This window comes from Triturus cristatus, chromosome 12 (genome assembly GCF_964204655.1).
Source record: "Triturus cristatus chromosome 12, aTriCri1.1, whole genome shotgun sequence".
Classification (NCBI taxonomy): Eukaryota; Metazoa; Chordata; class Amphibia; order Caudata; family Salamandridae; genus Triturus; species Triturus cristatus.
The window spans coordinates 685,261,646-685,276,575 of record NC_140595.1 but is presented as its reverse complement, the minus strand read 5'-3'; the positions used below and the strand labels follow the sequence as shown (position 1 = coordinate 685,276,575).

The following is a 14,930-nucleotide window of genomic DNA, read 5'->3' as shown; positions in this document are numbered from 1 at the left end:
AGGTGCAGCCAGAAATCAGCAGAAAGCGTGCAAAAGCATCTACTTTATTTACTCTTCAAGATGGATCCCACACACGGGGTGAAGTATTATCCAAGAGTCTGATTAGCTTAAGTGTATACTTAGGAGTGGTGGTTCAGTTGAATTTTATTTTGGCACATAGCGTATAAAGATAATCAAATTACCTCAGCTATTCCTCCGTGGACTTGTTGGAAGGAGAAAAGTAGTGTCCACCAGACATCCTTGTATATGTGCATTTATTACAGCAATGGTGTTATCAACAGCTACAATGTACTGTACCCACAACCATACTTGGCAGCAGGTCTGTCAGGACATGTGAAACAGCAGCTAATCCGCTACAGGTTTGACAATCTCCTTACCCCCCCACCCCCTGCTGGAGCATTGGGGATGAAAGGCAGCAGTGCAGGTTATGCAATTACCATTGAGAAACAATTGAGCAGATCACATTTACCTGCCCATCCCTGCTAACTGATCGCTGTTATTGGCTAAAAACCTGTTTTATGGCAGCAGGGATCTACTCATGCAGAGTCCCTCCAAGCCACTGACTTCAGACTAACTTTTCGTTTTGTAAACTATTTGGATTATGTGGCCAAAAAATTAAAACACTGGTGATTGTGAAAAAGTAATTGTAACCAAGTTCTTTTTTTTTTCTAGATTACCTCTTTTAACCCGCCTTTTTTTCCCCTTTCCTGTTACTTTTCACTTTCAGTTAAGCAAAAAGCGTAGGTTAAGAGCATCTTAGATAAAGGGAGTGATTTCATTGCCAGACTTTAAAGAGTGGAAGGATTCTGTATCACTCTTTTCAGCCATGGATTATTAAAAAAATCATCTCAGCAAGGTTTGTGAAATGTTCCATTTGAGCTAGTGTTGTAACAGAAATCAATCTGCATATTGTTCTAATGAGTTTTTTTTAATGCGGTTTCCATTTCTTTGCTTTATGAAATCGATACTGGTGTTGGTCACTTTGTGTAACCTGTGATGTTACTGCTATTTACAATATTAAAGTGTACATAGTAGGGGGGGCGCTAGATAGCCTGCAGCAAGATGGCCACACACTAGTGCAGCTCTGCTGGTCAGGGCAGAAATCCGATAAATATCCTGGATCTCTCGGTGGAATCCAGTATTGAAATGCAGCGCTATCGATTCCCCTGATTGTGGGCAGCAGATTGCTGTGTAGAAAACGACTGTCTGATCGCCCTGCAAGCTGATTACTGGAGGGATCGTGCCCGGGTCTCTGGGCAGGAATGGAGGCGCACGCCTTGTGATCGCACCGGTAAACCAGCGAGACACGAAGGACTTTGATGAGCGTGAGGATCAGTGGTGGGCAGCCGAGAAGCACGGAGCGGTTGACGGCACTGGCACTACCGACGCGGCCTGCATTGCCCGGGTGAGTGAGTGGCGACTTTAGAACCGGAGATCCCTGCTGCTGCTGCCAGCGCTGGATGTGGTGTTGCCGCGAGGCCCCGGCTGTGTTGAGGCGGCGTCTTTCATCGGCGCTGCTCGTCGGAGGTGCTACTTTGTGGATCGCCATAGAATTCTCGCCCTGTGCGTTGTGGGGAGGCATAGACCTGTGCTACGATGCGGAGTGGGACTCCCGCATATGATGAACACTGCACTGTTTTGAGCCCGCCATTTTAAAGCACCAGGCCGCGAGGGGAGCCTGCTGACTGTCTTTCAGGCTGTACTCCTGCACAGCTGCTGTGAGGTGAGCACTGATCTGCAGTCCTGTTTGTGGGACGCGTGCTGTCTGCTGGGCGTGCTCTGCTAGAGGCCTGGCCTATTGGTACACTGGCCGCCATCTTGATTCCAGGGGCATTTCTGTACAGAGTGGGCGCCACGTGCGGTTGACTATCAGTTTGGAGGTGGACTCAAGAGCTATAGTGGACAGAAGCTCAATCTTCCTTTGACTGTTGGGGACCACGACGCCTTGGATATCTACTGTATGTGAGTCAGCCTGACTTGCTCAGTTCCCAATACAAGCGGCGCCTCCACATATGCCATCTCCTTCATGCTGCTCTGCGCAACAAGACGGAGGCTCTGATATAACGCATAGGCGCGGACACCAATCGTCACCAACTACCTGTACTGCATCCACTAGCACAATGGGCAAGCTAGATAAGCAGGTGCAATCCAAGCTGTCATTTGACTCGTAAAGTCAACCGCAAAGGCCACGTCGGACACAGAGACTGATGTTGAGGCCAGTGGCATCAGTAAACTCGAACGGATGATGTTTGCAATGCAGCAAAGTTTACATACCATTGATAGTAAAATAGATGCGCTCAATCTTCACATGGACAACATGGCGTCCAAACTGGATAAGCATGGGGCGCGCCTAACTGAAGCAGAATAGCGCATTTCAAACACCGAGGACAAGGTTGACGACATCACCAAATCCTGTGCGCAGATGGAGAAGCTAATTTCAGTGATTAATGCGAAGAATGAGGACTTGGAAGCCAGGTCCAGACGCAACAATCTGCGTATTATTGGGGTACCCGAGTCCATAAACATAGTGAAAATGGAGCTGTACATTGAGGACATGCACAAGACGCTGTTTGGTGCGGAGAGCTTCTGTTGGTGGTTGAGAGGGCGCACCAATCCCTTGCGCCGGGCCCGGTTCCGGGGGCTCCCCTACGTCCGATAATCGCTAAACTCCTCAATTATATAGAGATCGCGATGTGGCACTCAGGATGGGAAAGGGAAATGGGCACTACGAAATATCAAGGTACAGAGTTTCAGCTATTTCCAGATTTCACTACAGCGGTACAGCAAGCCAGGCGCGAGTTCCAGCTGGTAAAAAAGACTGCAGGCGCTGAAAGTTCTGTATGCGATGTTCTGCCCGGCCCGGCCCAAGATTCAGCATGGCAGCAAACGTAGAATCTTTACGACTCCGAAGTACGCTATGCTCTTCGTCAAACAACTAGAACGCAAAGCCACGGCGATGGCAGAGGGTGGTGACGCGGACAATGAGGATTGAAGCGGCTATAAGTGGTTTGTGGACTGCCTCTGTTGCTGTTGTCTACAGTAGTCTGGAGTAAGAGTCAGCGAATGTAATATACACAATCAGGATATTATGTGTTTTTTGACATATGGCAGGGGTTTGTGCCTGCATTTTGTAGCAACCACTGTCTTAAGGGTTTGTGACATGTTTTTCGGAGACGTTATTGACCTAGTATCACTGGCCGCTCATGCACCAGCCCCGTTGGGGGCCCCTATGTATGCAAGGGGATGAATTTAAGGTTCGAAAGCAAGTATTTACTGGAATTGTGTTGCGATATAAGTTTTGCAGTCAGTAACTTGATGCGCGAGCTTATATTACCCTCACGTTGCTGCATCTGATCTATGACTTGATGGTATTGTGCATGATATGGGGTGTATTTCATCATGTTGCAGCTTTCTGAAGGATGATGGTGGTCAACGCTGCATCTATTGGCTGTTGCATTTAAGCTTCGGGCTCATGAGTTTTCTGTACACTTGTTTTGGTGCAACATGTTATAATCTGCTATGCTGAGGAAGAAAAATAGGTATGGCTCTGACCCCCCTCATACCAACGAGGGGTATCTGGGCTGCTAGTGACCGCCATAAGGGTACACCCCAAGCGGTTCTACATTTGTTACTAGGGTATGAGCAGGCTCTCTGCTTGTGGTGGGTGGGGGGGATTTTTGGTGCATAGAGTTTCTTATAATGAGGCTGCTGGGCATAATTGGGATGCCTGAGTGGGTGGGGGGGTTGGTTGAGTGTTTGTTTTATTGCACTATTATGCGACTTAGAATACATTGTAGTAGCCGGAGTGTGGAATGCAGCTTGCATACAGTGACACAGTGTGATGCACCAACTGTAATTGTAGCAAATGACGACTGAGGTAGGCAAACTTACATGGATGACGTGGAACGTCAGGGGCCTTAACAATCCGAGAAAAACAAGGCAGGTGCTGGCCTACCTGGATAGACAATGTGCAGGTGGCGTTCCTCCAGGAAACGCATTTGACTAAGCAGGCTGCTGATAAAGTGGCCACAAAATGGGCGGAGGCAAAATGGGCATCCTCCTCCTATGCGAGGGGTGAAATGATTTTAATACGAAAAGGCTATCCCTTCTTATCGATACATGTGGACATAGATGATAATGGTAGATACATTATTGTCCAAAGGAGGCTATGTGACATGCTGATGACTCTTCTTAATTTATACGGTCCTAATGTTGATGACCCTGGGTTCTTTGATGAAGTCTGGAACAGAATCTATCGGTTGCAACCGGCTCCTATTGTTTGTGGGGGGGATCTGAATGTGGTTTTAGACCTGAAATTAGACCGTCACTCCATGGTGGAGCCTGTAGTTAAGAAGGCCGCACAGGCCGTAAAAAATGGTATGCAGGAGTTATCCCTAATAGACGTTTGGAGGCTGAGGCACCCAGGGCGGGCACATGTCATTCTTACACGCATCACTCCTGGTCGCGACTCGACTATTGGTTGGTTACGGATGAGGTAAACTCGCTGATCATTACAGTACATCATTTACCCAGAACGCTCTCCGATCACTCCCCGTCCTTGTTTCAAATGATTATTCCCACATACACGCTGCCCCAATTCCAATGGAGGCTGCAGGCCACAGCCCTGCAGGATCAGGTGTTCCAGGAGGGGGTAAGGGATGCCATTGTAAATTACTTTGATGAAAACACTGGCTCAGTCGACAAATTGAGTACGCTATGGGAAGCGTTCAAAGTTACAATCCGGGGTGTTTGTATAGGATTGCAAGCAAGGGTACTTAAATAGCTACGGGGATCTATAAAGCGCCTAGAACAAGACCTGGTAGAACTGGAAAGTCAGTATGAAGCGACATTTGATAACCAGATCTTGGCGTCAATTAGATCTAAAGTAACTGAATATAATGACTTAGTGGACTCGGAGGTCAAACATTTGTCACGCCGCTGGGAGGCCAGATACTATGGTGAGGGCGGAAGGCCGGGTAAGGCTCTAGCAAACAAACTCAAAGGGCCTTGGGCAAAAAGCAGTATGGTACACGCTATTGAGGATGGGGATAATAGGCATTGCGACAGTGCGAGCAGCCTTACAACCTTTGTACAGTATTACATAGGTATGTATAAAGCTAGGCAGACAGCGGATGAAGACGAAATAGCACAGTATCTAGAGGATATTGCCCAGGTGTGGTTGTCAAAAAGGCAACAAGATTTTTTAATGCACCCTATAACGCCTGGCGAACTCCGTGATGCGATCCTTGCTTTACCCAATGGCAAAGCTACAGACCCGGATGGGCTCCCCGCGGATTTTTATAAGGAATATGTTGATCTACTAGTGCCGCAACTGCATGCTATGTTTGAGGATGCCTATGAATAGCAGACTCTACCAGACACACTGCGTGAGGCACTGATTGTAACCTTATTGAATCCTGGGAAGGAATCTGACAAATGTGAGTCCTATCAACCGCGGTCCTTAATGAATACGGGCGTTAAAATACTCGCAAAGGTTTTAGCCACGAGGTTGCAGTTATGCCTGTCATGGTGCTGCCAGACCAGTCGGGTTTTGTCCCTGCGCGATCCACAGCCCATAACTTGCGAACGCTCTTTGCAGTCTTACATCTTCTGGAACCCACATTGCCTGCTGTGGCGGTCCTATTAGACGCTGCAAAAGCATTTGATTCCATCTCCTGGCGGTATATGATAGCGGTGTTGCATCGTATGGGGGTACCCTACATTTACACTAACTGGATTAAGTTATTGTATGACAATCCTGTGGCCAGAGTGAGAGTGAATGGTAGGACATCCGAACAGTTTTCAATTCGGCATGGAACGAGGCAGGGCTGTCGACTGTCGCCTATACTTTTTGCGATAGTGCTGGAGCCTTTGGCTTGTATACTGCGACAGCGTCATGCCAAGGCGGCATTGTGCTTTCATCAGAGGCCATTGGCAGTTTCCATGTACACCGATGACATGGTTTTGTATGTGCGAGAACCGGCAGTGTACCTAGAACAACTCATTAGGGAATATATAAGGTTTGAATGGCACTCCGGTTTGGGGATAAATTGGAATAAATCAGTGGTGTTCTCTCTGACGACATCCACACAGCGATTTGAGCTAGGATTCACTTTGATGTGGAGTGTGGACCCTGTCAAATATTTAGGAGTGTGGGTTCACAGGGACCTGCAATGCGTTCTTAGCGAAAACTATGGCACTGCAATTACCCGACTTGAGGAACAAGTCACTCGATGGATACGTCTACCATTGATGTTCGCGGACAGCGTGGCCCTGATTAAAATGATAGTTCTACCTAAATTTTTATACCTATTCACCACCATAACTATAATATTGAAGACACCTTTTTTTTTTAACACACTCCACGGCTTATTGACTACGCTGGTTTGGGGAGGGGAAAAAACGCGCGTTAGATGGGAGGTTCTGACAAGACCTTATGAAATGGGAGTGCCCGATATGCATTTATATTATGTATGTGCCCAAGCGCTGTATGCCTTTTACTGGCAGGCTGCACCGCCATACACACCACATGTAGCGGTTGAGGCTGGGGCGGTGCGACCAGTACCGCTGAAGGCGATGATTGTGAACAGCACTACAGTGTTTGAAAAAGGCAAAATAGATACAGTACAATGTACAACGCATGCTTGGAAAGAGCTTGGGAAACGTGCCGCGAGATTGCCATTGTATGCACCGTCCATGCCACTTTTGCACCATGAGGGGATATCAGTGTCTAGGGAGCGGGCTCACTCACAGTTTTGCACAGAACAAGAATATACACTATGGGTGATGTTTACCCTGCTGGCAAATTTATTGACCTTCAGACATTTGTGGGGGAAGAATCTAGGCCTGCTATGGCGACGTTTGTATACAGTCGATTGAGAGCTGCGGCTCGGGCATTGTACCCTGGGTTTCCTGACGAGCCCCCTACTCTGACAGCGTTACAGATACTGTACACCTCGCAGATTAGAACTAAATTTATCACCAGGTTGTACAACGCCTCGCAGGCTGATGAGAAGAGTGTTGCTATGGGGCCAATGGGACGATGGAATGATGTATTAACACAGCCACTGACAGAAGAGGAATGGGAGTCATGTTGTAGGCTAACTGGTCAATATGCATCCAATGGAAACCTGCAGTTAATTAATTCTAGACATCTCCAACAAATGTATTATAAGCCGGTGCAGCTCCATAAATATGGGCTCTGGGACTCGCCCTGCTGTCGGCGTTGTGGGGCGGATAATGCTGACTTATGTCACCTGGCCTGGAGCTGTCCGAAGGTGTCGGACTTCTGGGGTAAGGTTACAAGGGCTCTGGGGGAAATGATTGGTGCGCTGGTGGCCTGTGATATGACATTATGCCTCCTGGGAAATGTGCTAAAGCTTAAATCTTGTAATCGTAAGCTGGCTGCAATGGGGCTGCTGTTGGTGAGACGTAGGGTTTCAATTCACTGGGATGGTAGACCTGCACCGCAGATGACACAATGGCTTAAAGATGTCGCATATTGTCGTGATCAATTAGTGTGCTATGGGGAGGAGTTGCCACAAGCCTCCAGGCCTCGAGACATTTGGGGTCCTTTTACTGCTTATGTATTAACACACCTACCTGCTAAATAAGGTTTCTAAATGCCCTCCTGACATTGATGAATGATTTGCTATTCCACTGTGAGTTGCTGGACTATACCTGAATTTGATAATGCTGTCATGCATTGCTGCTATGTATTCTGTACTATGTACCAAAGGATGGATATGTGTTCTTGCTGTTCTTAATTGAAAATTTCTATTAAAAAAAAAAAAGTGTACATAGTAACTCTGGTGGCCCTGATGAAGCGACTAAGGTCGCAAAACACGTGCTGGACTTCTTCCCGGGGTATATAAACACTGCTTCACAGTTCAAGAATTAACTTGGAATAAACCATTTCACAACCTCTTTGAAATGTAAAAAAATTCCAGAGAAGTAATAACTGAGAAACAGAGAACATAAGTCTAAACAATTCTAAACTTTAACTTGAGACCTCAAGCACCGTATGTGTGAATTAAATACCACTGCCTTCTACTGAAACTGAACTATTCTTTTGGGAAACAGATGCCTTTTACTATATGGCTTACAGCCGACACTCACCTGCTGTTGATGGGGGCTTTCCACATCCAAAAGAGACAGGAAACAAGAGGCAAGTTTTCCCTGAGAAGACAGAAGGAGATTATTCTAACCAGTCTACTAAAAGTGAGTGAAAAGATGTATTCAATAAGTATAGGCTGTGTTCACATTGCCAGCAGGTGTATACCTCACTCTATCCTGCACTTGCATAATTTCTTCCAATGTAATACTTGCAATCTGCATCAATTGTTGCATAAGCATATCTTCAACATCTGCCAAAAGCCACTTACAGTCTTAAACCAGTTGCACATGCACGTCTTTACCACAAATACTGTTCGGCATCATCCACTGCCTGCTCAAAAAGGTGCTTGTTCACTGCGCACGCATGCATAAACCTCCCACTCTCCAACCTGTTACCCAAAAAATCACCATTACTGCCACTACGTACATATACTGCAGTAGTAATTCATTAGTATATATAACTCCTCAATTTGATTCCCAAGTCCTTCCCTGCTGTCCCTCATGGTGTAGGCCCCAATACCGAAAGAGCACAGAGTTCAGCAGGCAAGGAGTGAGGTCACTTAGAAGAGCTGTGAAAGAAGAGGAGATCAAGCACTCTGACGCTTAGTGGTCACCACACATACAGGTTTCACAGAGTGATGGAGGAGATCATCTCAGCCAGGAGGAGAGAACATCACTTACCCGCAAGGAGCCACAAGCTCGGGGATAGAAATTCATACATGCTTTCATGCCTTTCAGGGCTGCAGTCCGGCACTGTGGGAGGAAAGAAACAAATGCAACAAAAGGTAATGTAACAAATAATTGAATATATTATCAAAATTAAGCATGCTGCCCAACGGCCTCTCCAGCCGAGTTGGACTTAACACACTTCTCTTGCCGATCATGCACTTAAGCACTTCCATTCGACCAAAATACTTCTATGTGCCTCCCACCTAACTACTAATTGCACACTGCATGCCCTAGTGGGTCCATTTTCCCCGCTTCTCTGTGAAGCCACCATGTGATGTGCTTGCATACTCCCACCCACATACTCTCCACTCTTCAATAAATCTGGCCCTAACCGGAGTCCAATTGGGCTACTTTATGCTGACTCATTGGTTCAAGGGTCTCTACACCAAGCTAGAGCCTTCCCCGTTCCTTCAGCCACCTTACCTCTAGCTTCAGTCCCAAGAGTGAGGTCAGTATTCCCGGAATGTGGTTCATGGAGATCTCACGTGCCAGCTCAGGCAAGAGTGAAGAATATTTCAGTAGATCTTGGAGAATGAAGACAGCCAACTCCATTGCCTGAGCAGAATCTTGAGCCTAATGAGAAAGAAGATGAAGAAGAATGTAATCAGGAAAAGACAGCAGGAGTACTAGGTAAAATTAGATAGCTACCTGGCCCATAACCTAAGAAGACTCCTATGATAGAGACTTATTTGTACTGCCCACGTGGCCCCCAACAACCTTGCCTCTGCACCTCATATCCCTGGAGTACACCTTCCCCTATTAATTTCCTCGGTTTATTGGGATTGGAAGCATTCTTACATCTTCACACATACCTTTTGCTGTACCCATCCCATTTGTTAGCCTGGACTCCCAACTACCTCCTCACCTGTATGGTGTGCTGTATGCTGCGCAGCCAAGCCACACAGTGTTGTTGGAAGTGATCAGTTGGACATTCTGACACTAGAAGAGAGAGGAGGCAGAGCCCTTCATACCTGCAATCAGAGGCAAGACAGAATACAAATGCAGTCATTAGTCTGAAAAGACTGGAGGAAGAAAAATGACTTCAAAAGAATCCAATCACAAAGTTAGATAAGTATTGCCTATTTAAATGCTAAACAGCTACCTCACACGTGGGTGGCACTGCACATGACAGTAAACTAGCTATCACCAAAGTTTTGATAGGTGTGAACCCACTCAAATGAATAATGGAGAGGCCAGATGGTAGAGGGCAATAACTTAGGAAGGGAAGTCACAGGTCTACATTGCGATGTAAGGGCTGGTGAGAAGAGGCTAATGGGCGAGGTCCTTTGAAGGCCTCCAGGCCGAATCTAGTGGGTGAGGTAACTTTGAAGTCTAGTATACCAACATGAAAAAACAAAACACTTGCAGTTGTCCACAGTCATCGATAGGTATGTCTGTTTAAGTGAGAGACGTCAGGCTCTGCTGAGCACATTCAATACTGAAATAGAAAAGTGTCATCATTCTTACCGGGTCTTGACAGAACTCAGTCTGGCATTACTAATTCCAACGAGGCCTCCAATAACCGAAGAGTTCTATCAATTAGGAAAGAAAAGGAAAAAACTGTAATGCCAACAAAGCGCTGGAAAACGTCTTCCACATTTCAGATAGAAAATCAGCAGACATTCACTTACATTCAACCCACAAATCAATAGGTTAATGCTGGCGTCAGTGTGTGCACAGTTTGTGCATGAATCCTGCTGGAAACCAAATTATATATTTTGAGATTTTCAAGAAGAATGCAGACGCTTGAGCGGCGCTGAACTCCTTTCTTACACAGCTATTTTAAGATTCGTTTGGAAAATTCTAGGCATGCAATTGCAATATTGCAGACCAAGGGTGTACTACCAGAACAATTCTGAATGAAATAGTTTGGGATGGAAAAATGTTATCTGCAGCTCCTTTAATGTTTGAAACACTATTTCACTGAAATCAGGTTCCCAGATATTATTATATAAATATTCATTAAAAAAGGGAAGTTATGATTGTGTTACATATTAAGGCACAGTAAAAAAAACTGAATCTGAAATTAACTTAAAGGACAGTGCAGGAGGATCTGTGAATTAAGGGTCTGTGTATATGTAAAGCCCTCCTGCTATTATTTTAACACAAGTATCTTAAGCATTATTGGACAATCTTACTCTAAACCAAGCAAAGGCATACCTCAGAGTAACATTCTATTCTAATTTTTTTACAAACACTGGCCATGCCCATAGGTCTCCGCAATGCCCAAGCCCTGGTCAATGTGATTGTCATTTAGCTATGTTGTCTAGCAGCACACCTTCTGCTCAGAATGGTTGAAAGTTACTAAAAGCCCAGAATCACAGGATGTTGAGCCGCCGCAGAGTCTCTTAGCCCCCTATGTTGAGTTTATTGTCTTGCCCCTTCTAAGACAGAAAAGTGTTATGATATGGCCTGCGCTGGCTGCGTCATAGCGCTTTTTAAGGTGGCTTTCAGCCATGCTGAACAGCAGATGTGCTGCTAGACAACATGGCTAAAAGACATTCACAATGGCAAGGACAACAGCTCGGGCATTGCCAAGATCCATTGCCAAAACCAATGCGTGTTTGGTGTTGATGGTGGTCTGGCTGAACAAATGTGAAAGTGATAATGAGAGGCAGTTGAGGAGCTTTGAAGTGAAGCAAGAATGTGGCATAATGGCCAGAGCTACCGACAGAGGAACTGGGGAATTAGGTTTGAATCTTGGGGTGGGCTGAACAATTTGTGATTCTGGGCAGATCACTTATGCTTCCACCTGCCTACGACCATAAATGTGTCCTTGTGTAACGTAACTGGTGAGCACTGAAAGTGCTCCAATATGATAGACTGGGGCTAGCACTATGGCAAGATGAAGGATAGAACAAGCGCTCCAATACCATTGGACCATGCAAAAAGAAAATGGCAGCAGTGACTAGGGAGGTAGAGGGGGGGATCGGGTCAAACAGGAAAGTAGCAGGGGATGGAGAGATGGGCAAAAAGCAATGTGGAAAAAAGACCTTATCTGAAGCAGGATCAGTGACAAAATGTATGTGTTATTGTGTAATCTAACTGAGCACTTAAAGCGCTCCAATACCATTGGCTTGTGTTCGTGCTATGGCAAGACAGATGACTGAGTGAGTGTTCCAATACCACTGGATTGTGTAAAAAAATTAATAAACAAGTGTTGGTATTTTTAACAACTTTTTACGAAATGCATTGGTTTATGAACACAGGCATGCATTTTAGTGGTATGTGTATAAGGGAGACTGTCTGAAAACACAAATACTCCCATGGAATGCTTGAAAAAGATGAAAAAAATTGCTCCGCAGACCGGAAGCAGTGTAAAGAGAGATGAACTTGGTCCATGTGCTATGGGAGGACCAAACACAAGAAGAGGGCAAGACCCCTGCATGCCATGACCAATTGCAGCATAGAAAATTAGAGTAACGCTGAAGTTTACCAATGGTAGAAGATGGGCAGCCTGTAAGCCCACCGATAGTCCACAACGCATCTCATCGAAACAGTGCATGTGCTGTCTAGCCGAGATCTAAAAACCTCATTTTTTATTTTTCCCTTCCTAGACAGATATGACTGAAAGTCGGCATGCTGAAACTTAGCCATTAAAGCTGTATGTAATGATATTTCTATAGTGCAAACATAGCCAAAAGGCAGCAAACACTGTGCAGGTTGAAGACAAGCATTAAGTCAACAGGGAGATAGACGAGTTGTGAACAGTTAATGCACTGTGATGTAGTGCTCTTGAAAGAGTTGAGTTTTCAACTCTTTCCTATATTGGAGCAGTGTATGAGGGGCACTGATGGATATGGGGATGTTGTTCCAGATGCTCCATGCATAGATGGTAAAACATCTGCCTTGCTTTTTCATGTTTACACTTCTTAGGATGTAGTCAGATGGGGAAACAGCTTATACAACTAGGTTTTTATCTTGTTGTGCCTTTACCACGCATTTTTAGCATGTGTATTTTTACCGCGAATATGCATTTACAAAGCATGCCAATACCATGCATTTAAAGTAAGTGGGGGGATGGGGGTCTCCCCCCCACAAATACATGGTTTTTAAATCTAAAAACAATACATGGTATTGGCATGCGTTGTAAATGCGCATTTACGGTAAAAACATGCACACTAAAAAATGCGTGGCAAAGGCATGCAAAGTAATGACCTGCGTTGTATCGTCGTACAGCCGTCAGATGGTGTCTTGCCTTCAGGTGTGATGAGAAAGAACAATCAGAGATGGTGAGCTTGTCTGAAATAAAGCAGGGGTACTGGTTGTGATGGCTTTGTAAATGATACAGCAAATGTTGAAGATGGTGTGGGCTGGCAAGGAAAGCTAATGGAGTTCCATCAGGAAAGGGCTGATGTGATCTATTTTGTTTAGGCCCTGGGTGGGAAGTGCTGCAGCGTGTACGATCACGTTGCGCCAGTGTGGAGTCTGGGAGGCCATGGAGCAGGGTGTTGTCACAAACTAGATTCAAGAGTACGAGGGCTTGAACAGTAATTATGAAGTTGCTTACTAGAATAAAGTGTTTCACTTTCTTTAGTAGAGAGAGACGATACTAGGCCATCTTTTATTTTTGGCTATGTAATCCTGGAGGACGAGGTTGGTTTTCAGGGTGAATCGGCATTTTGTGAAAGTTGGGTTTGAAAGCAGTCAAAGTTCATGTCACAGAACAAAATGTATAAAGTTTCTGGTTTGCTGTTCTTGGCACATAACAGGAATTTTGTCTTACTTGGGTTGAGCTTCAGGTAGGCACTACAGGCCATATGCATCAACACATTTTCCCATAGACACAGAATAGGCAAAACCCATTGATATATATGGCCCTACAAGATTGGAAAGTTGTACGTAGATTTAAAAGGTGCAAAAGTTATAAGCAAAGTAATTATTCAATTTTTAAGGGAAATGGTTGGCTCTATAAAAACTACAGTCACACACTAAACACAACCGTTTGTCACATCAGTTATAAGTTCAAATTCCAGGTTATTCCCATAGAACAGTGAACCTGGCATGAAAAAAAAACGGATTACTACCTCAGTCGGTTTGTTAAAATACATTTACGGAGAACAACAACTCGGCATATGGTCACAAGGATAATTGTATCTCAGTGCACACATTTATCCCCTTGTAACCTGTTTTACTTTTATATATTTTACTAAATACTACACATGAAAAAATATTATGACAAAACAAATGCATTGTCTAATAAGCTACATACTAGCATTGTAGACGGGGGGGGGGGGGGGGTCATGATTGTAGGCTCTTCCTCATGAGTCACAACCACTCCAAATGCCTAACCATGGTAATAGCCCTATTACATTGTATTTACCTGCATGTATACTATATGCACACACTTCCATCTCTACATTCCTCAAAAATGAACATTAACTTCTCAAAAATCCAATTCCGACGTTCTTCAAAAGTAGTAAATGTTACTAAATTAAACATTCTTGCCTAAAGGAGGAGTTCTGTAAATTAGCCAGGAGTTGTGGTCACAGGTTGCCATGGTTAAACTTAACGCAAAATCACACACAGGACATCTCAGCTCAAGATGACAGTGAGAAGAAAGCCAAAGTCACCAATTGATGTTAGGTGCTTATGTTAGAATGTAGTGTGCTATCTCTGAAGCCTTCCTCTGTAATCGTGCAGGAAGAAGATGCACTAACTGCAAGATGAGCAATCAAGGGAGAAAAGAAAGGGACTGAATCTTGTGTTCCACAGAAGGTAAGAAACCAACCTGGGTCCTCATTGTCTTTGATCAAGTTGGTTGTCAAGAAAGCCTCATAGAAGGTGCCCAGTGAGCTTTAAGAAGGGGGCTTTAGGCATATATATTAATACCATATCCTGGGGGGGAAAGATTGAGACTAATAGAAGCCGAACTACTGCACTCAAACACATTACGGAGCTTACAAAAAGGCAACAAAAGAAATTAGATCTGAAAACAAATAATCCCAAAAAGTTATTGTGTTCCTATAAGAAAACAGATAATTAATACAGGTGGCTCACCTGAGATGGGCCTTCTCACCCCAAACCGGATAAGTAAACTGAAGACCTAAAATGACAGACACACTCTGCTGGGGACCAATTTCTAA

General features: G+C 44.9%; 1 protein-coding gene across 1 annotated transcript in view; it reads right to left on the bottom strand.

The window, feature by feature from the left end:
• Window positions 1–14,930, bottom strand: part of PELP1 (proline, glutamate and leucine rich protein 1) — a 400,761-nt gene that overhangs the window by 368,345 nt on the left and 17,486 nt on the right. Inside the window, exons 2-6 of the mRNA XM_085639349.1 lie at window positions 10,312–10,376; window positions 9,710–9,815; window positions 9,268–9,417; window positions 8,797–8,868; window positions 8,119–8,178 (exon numbers count right to left, since the gene is read on the bottom strand). Coding sequence (XP_085495475.1) covers window positions 8,119–8,178; window positions 8,797–8,868; window positions 9,268–9,417; window positions 9,710–9,815; window positions 10,312–10,376 — 453 coding nt within the window. The remainder of the gene's footprint in view (window positions 1–8,118; window positions 8,179–8,796; window positions 8,869–9,267; window positions 9,418–9,709; window positions 9,816–10,311; window positions 10,377–14,930) is intronic.